Here is an 8,024-nt window from a genome sequence, read left to right as displayed (position 1 = left end):
GCCGCTCTCTGGGTGGGGCGGAGAGGCGGCCGGAGGACCTGCGGCGGTCAGCTTCGGCTGCCTTGGGGCCTGCTCTGTTTCAGCGTCCTCCTGTGCGTTCAGCTAGGCACCATGGGGAAGCGGGACAATCGGGTGGTGAGTACCGGGCGGGAAGAACGGCAGAGTGATGCGGATCGGGCGGCCGGCGAGCGGGAAGCCGTAGTTCTTCCAGACCGAGCTGGCGGCGAGAGGCCGCGTCGTCCGGAGACCCAGCGCCATCCCGGTGCGCGTGCGTCGCTCATGTCCTGGGAGCCGTGGGCTCCGCGGGCTGCTCGGGCCTCCACTCCGCCTGTCCAGCGCCCGGCCGGCCCTGCTCTGCCCTGCTGTGAGGGCCGCGAGGGTCTGCCGGTTCCTGTGCGTAGTGGCCGAGGAGGGCCTTGCTGGCGGGATGGAGGCGCGGAGGAGGCCCAGCCCCTCGACCGCGGTGCCGGGTTCCCACGACCACAGTGGCCGACTTCTCATCTCCAAATTCCGGCGCTGCCTGGCACCGAGTAGACCCTGCGAAGGATGTTTGGCTTGGAGTTTTGTAGGCTGGAATGCCAGTTTGGGTCCCTAGGAAGTTAGGTGACCCAGACAAGTTTCTTCTCTGAACCTAAGTTTCTTCTTCCATGAATCCTTCTTCTCCTTGTTATTCGCAATTTGACACACACGTAAGGACCACAAAAGACAAGATGTCCAGGCGGCGGCGCGTGTGTGCTAAAAGCTCTCTATGAAATGGTAGCGTTTCCTATCTTAAAAACATTCCTTTTAGTTGCAACCTTCGTGTCGTTTTACGGGAATACTTAGGTTCTTTTGGTGTCCTCTAAAGCTTAGAAATCACCTGACTTTGGTTGCAGTTTCTTACAGAAACCAAACTGTTACATTTTACTGGAAAGTTTATGTGTGCATCCGTGAGGCATTTGAGAAGTTTATCAAATTAGCTTCATTTACGGGAGCATTTTGATAACTCTGTGTACTGTGTTTGATATATTGTCACAGCACAGAATGTTCTAGTCGCATTTTATTTGTACTTGAACAATTATAAGAATGAAAATATGAAATTAAGAGTCAGGAGACATAGATGATCTAAGATGTCTACTAATTGCATAGAGGAGACTGTTTACATTGTTACCAAAACTTGTGTCATTTGACATTTGGTTCATTACATGATAACTCTTAATTTTTTTTAACAACTTTTAAAAAATTTATTAATTTTGTTTTATGTGTGTGCGTGTATTGTCTGCATGTAGGTAAGTGCACCCGTGTGATGCAGTGCCTGTAGAGGTCAGAAGAGGCTGTCAGATCCCCTGGGACTAGAGTTAGGGAAGGTTGTTATCTGCCATGTGGGTGCTGGGATTCGAACCCAGGTCTTCTGCAAGAACAACCAGTGTTCTTAACCACTGAGCCATCTCTCCAGCCCCATTAATGACTTATTTTTTAACAACACTATTAAGCCACGTACATTTTCTGCTCCCATACATCCATAGCCTCTCGTCAGTGCACCCCCGCTAAAAGGTCGATTTGTTCTAACCGATAAACCTGTCATGACATTATTCTCACCCAAAGATGGTAGTTTATATTTGGGGCTCAGGCTTGATACTGTACATTCTGTGGCCTGAACAATTGAGAGAATGATACTAATCCACCATTATGATGTATTTGCGCTGCCTTAAAAATCCCTATTCTAGGGGCTGGAGAGATGGCTCAGGGGTTAAGAGCACTGACTGCTCTTGCAGAGGACCTGGGTTCGATTCCCAGCACGCACATGGCGGCTATGAACCATCCTTAACTCCAGTTCCAGGGGAATACAAAGCCCTCTGCAGCATTGCACATTAAAATAAAAATAATAAAGTGAAAAAAAAAAATCCCTGCTCTGTTTACCATCATTCTGTACCCTAGTTTGCCAGAGCCCCTGGTCTTTTTACTGGCTCCATATTTTTGTTGTGATTTGAAATTGAACACAGATGTGAATGTTTGCCTCTGAAAAATACTAGGCTCTTGTTTTTAGAGATTGTCTCAAAGGCAGTTCAGTTTCTTTTTTTTTTTAATTTTATTATTTTTATTTTATGTGTATGTGTGTAGTGCCTGCATGTAGGTAAGTGCACCCATGTCATGCAATGCTTGTGGAGGGGTCAGAAGAGGCTGTTGGATCACCCGGGACTGGAGTTACAGACAGTTGTTAGCTGCCATGTGGGTGCTGGGATTCGAACCCAGGTCTTCTGCAAGAACAACCAGTGTTCTTAACTGCTGAGCCATCTCTCCAGCCCCAGTTTTTTCTTACATTGATGATGCTACCAAGTTTTTAGAGATGATAGGATTACTTGTTTTTTAAAATCTTTTGGGGGCTGGAGAGATGATGGCTCAGCAGTTAAGAGCACATGCTGCTCTTGCAGAAGACCCTAGTTCTGTTCTCACTCAACATAGAGTGGCTTCTGTAACTCCAACTCCAGGAGATCCAGTGTACTCTTCTGACCTCCACAGGCACCTACACATGCACACATACACACATTTTTTTTTAACCTTCAAGTTTCATGTTGAACAGTTTTGTTTTTAATTTTTTTAAACACTTATTTGTGTCTGTGTTCACACATACCATGGCGTGGTGTGCATATGGCAGTCTGAGAAAACTTCAAGGAAGCAGTTCTTCCACTTTGTAGGTTCGTGAGATGTTGTCAGGTTTGGCTACAGGGGCCTTTTTGAGCTGAGCCATCTCACCCATCTGAACAATGGGATTTTTTTGTTTGTTTTGTTGTGGGTTGTTATTATTAAGTTGTAGTTACAGCCTTTAAAGATGTGGATGTTATAAACTGAACTTGAGTCCTTCAGCAGAGAAGTATAGGCTTTTAAATGCTGAGCCGTCTCTACAGCCTGAACAATTTTTTAAACAGACTTCTTACAGAAGTTTTGGGTTCCCAGCACAGTTGAGGAGAAAGTACTGAGAGTTCTCTTAAATGTACCCCCATTATCAGCATCTGGCACAACCAGAATACTTTTGTTACAGTTGATGAGCCTGCAGTATTTGACACATCATGGCACCCAGAGTCACAGGTTAAAATACAGTGCCTTTTTTACTTTAGCCATATTTTTAACTGAACATTGTATTTCATGGTATCTCTAAAGGACTCTTAAATTTACAGAGGCTACCCTCTGTGCCTGTCGTTTTCTGAAAATTTATTCATGTTCTTTTCTGATAAGTTGTGCTCTCTAAAGTACAGATATCCTCTAGGCAAAAAATAGATAGGCAAAGCAACAGATTAAATTCTGCTCATTGTGTCTTAGCAGTTATATCACATTGCTCTTTCAGTATCTGTCCACAGATATCTCCCTTGAAACCAACTTGCTATCCTGAGTTACAATAAAAAAATCATTTTCTGTTATCTGAAGTCATACAGCAGTTTGGAGCCACAGACAATTCTAGTCACATGTACTATGTGTGACTTACAAGATCACAGTATTTCTTAAAAGTTTTATTGCATTTTAATGTGTGTGTGTGTGTGTGTGTGTGTGCGTGTGTGTCACACACATTTGCCACAGTTGTGCATGTAGAGGTCAGAGGACAAATTCCAGAGTCAGTTCTGTCCTGCCATGTGAGTCCTGGGGTCAGACCATCAGGTGTGGCCCAGGTACCTGTACTCACTGAGCCATCTCTCCAGCCAAGGTCACAGTATTTAAAATGGTTAGGTCATAGTGAGAGGTTAAAGAGACTGCACAATTTTCTTTTTTTTTTTTTTCCCTTCTCGGTCTCCCTGTAGCCCCAGCTGGCCTGGAACTCACTATGTAGACCAGGCTAGCCTGGAACTCAGAGATCTGCCTTCCCCTACCTCCCAAGTGCTGAAATTAAAGGTGTGCACCATTTTCATATTTTAAGTAATAGAAGCACCCTACCCATTTGAATATTAGGTATATTATATTCCACAGTAATGTTTGCTGGAAGAGGCTTTATCTTTGTAAAATAGTTCCTGAATTGTTTCAAAAACTTTAATGTTCATAGTAAAAAGAAATATTGTGGCTTAATTAAGTGCACGGTATATAAATGTTTTGCATGGAACCTAGCACATGGGATGCACTTAGTAAGCACTGCTACTGTACTTGAAATAAATAGTAGAGATGTTTGGCGTGTACCTAAGCAGCAGGGGTATGAATCAGCAGTCGCTCATGTAATTGGCCTTTAATTTGCCTGTGCATAATAGTCCTGGCATGTGCACATGAGTACTGCTTTACTAGTCTTTGAAGCAAAAGCAAGATACCCATCTGGGTTGATGGAACTCTGTGAAAGCAATTTGACATCTGACATTAGGACACATAAAAAAAGTTCCCTGTGTCTACTATATGAGTCCCAGAGATTGAGCTCAGGACATCAGGCTTCAGAGCGAGTACCTCTACCCACTGAGCCATCTCACCAGTCCAGGACACATACAAATGTTAATGTGGGGGCTGGAGAGATGGCTCAGCAGTTAAGAGCACTGACTGCTCTTGCAGAGGACCTGGGTTCGATTCCCAGCACCCACATGGTGGCTACGAACCTTCCTTAACTCCAGTTCCAGGGAAGTCTGAAGCCCTCTTCTGACCTCTGCAGCCTTACGTGACATAGGTGCACTCACATACATGCAGGCAATATACTCATACACATAAATTTTTTATTTATTATTTTTTTCGTCTTTTGAGACAGAGTCTCCCTGTAGCCCGAGCTGTCCTTGAACTCACTATGTAGACCAGGCTGGCCTTGAACTCACAGAGATCCACCTGATTCTGCTTCCCAAGTGCTGGGACTACAGGTGTGCGCCACCACACCCAGCTTACACGTAAAATTTTAAAAATACATAAAATATTAAAACAAAATGTTAACGTGCTTTTAAGATGTTTACTTAAAAATCCTGAAGACCAGGGGGCTGGAGAGATGGCTCAGAGGCTAAGAACACTTGCTGCTCTTACAGACAACCCAGGTTCAGTTCTCAGCACCCACATGGTAGCTCAAAACCACCTCTAACTCCAGTTCTGGGGGATCAGATGCCCTCTGTAGGCACCAAGCACACAGGCAGTGCACATATATACATTCAGACAAATGCTCATAACATTAAAAAAAATTCTAAAGACTGTAATACATGACAAATATTGTATTATTCTTTTGCCAAAAATTGCCAGTTTTTTTGTTTTTTTTTATAAAAGCACAGTTCAGCACTCTGAATTGTGACATTTATAAATGTAGTGACTTAGACTTTTCTTCAGTATATAAAGTGGTGAAAGGGGCAGGCTCTGTGGTTAAGATGGCTCTTGCAGTGGACCCAAGTTTACTTCCCAACACACATGGTGGGCAGCTCACAACCATTTGTAACTCCAGCTCCAGGAGATCCAACACATTCTTCTGGCCTGTATGGACACCTTTGCTCATGTAAACATAGTTAAACACATAATTAAAAATAACAGGGGCTGGAGAGATGGCTCAGCAGTTAAGAACACTGTTCTTGCAAAAGACACAGGTTCGAATCCCGGCACCCACATGACAGCTAACAACTGTCTGAAACTCCAGGTCTAGGGGATCCAACAGCCTCTTCTGTCCTTCGCAGGTATTGCACTACATGGGTGCACTTACTTACATGCAGGCATAACACTCATACACATAAAATGAAAATAATAAATAAAATATTTTTTTTAAATAACAAAGCAATCTTTTTAAAAGACAAAATGGTGTATGTGCATCCAGTTTTTAAAAATTTGTAGTTCATTAAAATAGTATTCATTTTTGGCAGCTGCTTTTGCTTTTCACTTAAGAATCTCAAGACATCACAAATTGGATCTTTTTTTTTTTTTTTTCTTTTTGAGACAGGGTCTCCTTGTAGCCCCAGCTGTCCTGGAACTCACTATGTAGACCAGGCTGACCTCGAACTCACAAAGATCCGCCTGCCTCTGCCTCCCAAGTGCTGGGATTAAAAGGTGTGTGCCACCACGCCTGGCTATGCCTTATTTTTTTAATGGCTACATTTCATTTAAGGGGCGTATTCCTAAATATTTCATGAATCCCAATTTGATTGTGGCTTTGTGTTTTCAGTTTTTACTGTGGAAGTCATTTAGTTGTGAACATTTTTTATGTATTTGCACTCTGGAAATAGTTTTTACAGTTTTAAATAAAAATATTTTGCCATTGGGTGCTGTTAAAATTATGACATGAGGAGCTGGAGAGAAAGCTCAGTAGTTAAGAGCACTTACTGCTCTTGGAGAGGACCTGGGTTTAGCTCCCAGCACCCATGTCCGGTGGCTCACAAACACCTATAACTCCAGTTCCTCGGGATCCAGGCCTCTAGAGAGCACCTGCAGCATACATGGTGCACATATAGACAAGTGGGCACATATACATACGCATAAATAAGAACATTTAAAATTATGGTATTGTGAATCAGAACATTTATAACTGATGAGGTTAGCTTGCATGTCATGTTGCTTCCTCTCGTTGGGGTTGGCAATGTGCTAGTGGGCTTACAAGTCTGTTTCAGCCTCCATTTGTTTTGCTTCCACACCAACTGAAATGCTCAACAGAGGCAGTTGAATAAAATAGGTAAGGGCATTTTTTTTTTTCTTTAATGTGCTCTGGGGATGTGGAGATGACGCAGTAAAGGGTTTGCCATTTGGTATAAGCATGAGGACCTGAGTACAGTCCTCAGAACCTATGTAAAAATCCAGATGGGCTGGAGAGATGGTTCGGTGGTTAAGAGCACTGGCTGCTCTTGCAGGGTCTCAGGTTCAGATCCCAGCACCCATATCGTAGCTACAACTGTCCATAACTCCAGTTCCAGGGGATCTGACACCCTCTTCTGACCTCTGCAGGCATTGTACAACATGGGTAGCACCTACCTACATGCAGGCAATGCACCATACACATAAAATAAAAACAGTTAAAATAAAAGCCAGGCACAATGGTGTGCATTTGTAATCCCAGCACTGGGGAGGAGGAGCAGGATCCTTGGGGCCTGCTAGCCAACCAGTCTAGTTAAACCTGTGAGCTTCACATTCAGTGAAAGACCCTGTCTCAAAAAATAAGGTGGAGACCAGTTCACGAAGACATTTAATGTCAACTTCTGGCTCACACACATGCCCACACACAAAATACTCTGCCAGAGAAATCTGGAAGTATATCACATTTCTTATGAAGGTGGAAATGAATGTCATTTTTATAGATTTTGATAAATAAAATGCAACAAATACAGTGTTTTCTTTGTTTCATTTGCAATGTTAAGTATTAGGAGAAAGACCTTAAAGTCAACTTGATAGTAGTCCTCTTCAACTTAAGGTCTAATTATTTTAAATATTTTACTTATTTATTTATTTTTTTATTTTAATTAATTTTTTTGGTCTTTTTGAGACAGGGTCTCCCTGTAGCCACAGCTGGCCTGGATTCACTATGGAGACCAGGCTGGCCTTGAACTCACAGAGATCTGCTGGCCTCTGCCTCCCGACTGCTAGGATCCCAGCAAGCCTGGCTTTGTTCATTAATTTTATTTTATGTGTATGGTTGTATTGCCTGCATGTATGTAAGTGCACCCGTGTCATACAATTTTCATGGAGATCAGAAGAGGGCATCAGATCCTTGGAACTGGAGTTACAGATGGTTGTTAGCTGCCATGTAGGTGCTTGGAATTGAACCCGGGTCCTCTGCAAGAGCAGTCAATGCTCTTAACCTCTGAGCCATTTCTTCTGCTCCAGGTCTATTTATTTTAAAGAAGAAGAGTTTGTAAATGTTTATCAACTCAAATTAAATTTTGGAAAACTAAGTATGAGGCTCAAGAGGTTGACAGTAGGCCAGACATGGCGGTGCATGGCTGGAATCCTAGGCTGAGGCCGAGGCTTTGAAAGTTCCAGGCTGGCCTACAGCTACATAGAGAGAACTTCTGCTTTATTTTGTTTCAGTGTTTTGTTTGGTTTTTCTTGGGCAGGGGGTTGTGTTTCTGCTATAGTAAGTGTAAAATACACAGCGTCATTTATTTTTACAGATTTTTTTAATTGAGGTATATATA

At 43.0% G+C, this 8,024-nt stretch overlaps 1 protein-coding gene across 3 annotated transcripts in view; it reads left to right on the top strand.

Moving 5' to 3' along the window:
• The window catches only part of Fam133b (family with sequence similarity 133 member B), a 37,181-nt gene continuing 29,157 nt past the window's right edge, over positions 1-8,024 (top strand). For all 3 annotated transcript variants that reach the window (XR_001872160.2, XM_017795468.2, XM_017795467.2), the window contains exon 1: positions 1-135. Coding sequence is in view for 2 of the 3 variants with exons in the window: in XM_017795468.2 (XP_017650957.1) it covers positions 112-135 (24 nt within the window). In the remaining variant the exon portion in view is untranslated. The remainder of the gene's footprint in view (positions 136-8,024) is intronic.

Source organism: Nannospalax galili, unplaced genomic scaffold (assembly GCF_000622305.1).
Source record: "Nannospalax galili isolate Female #2095 unplaced genomic scaffold, S.galili_v1.0 scaffold85, whole genome shotgun sequence".
NCBI lineage: Eukaryota > Metazoa > Chordata > Mammalia > Rodentia > Spalacidae > Nannospalax > Nannospalax galili.
This window is presented reverse-complemented; position numbering and strand designations above follow the sequence as displayed.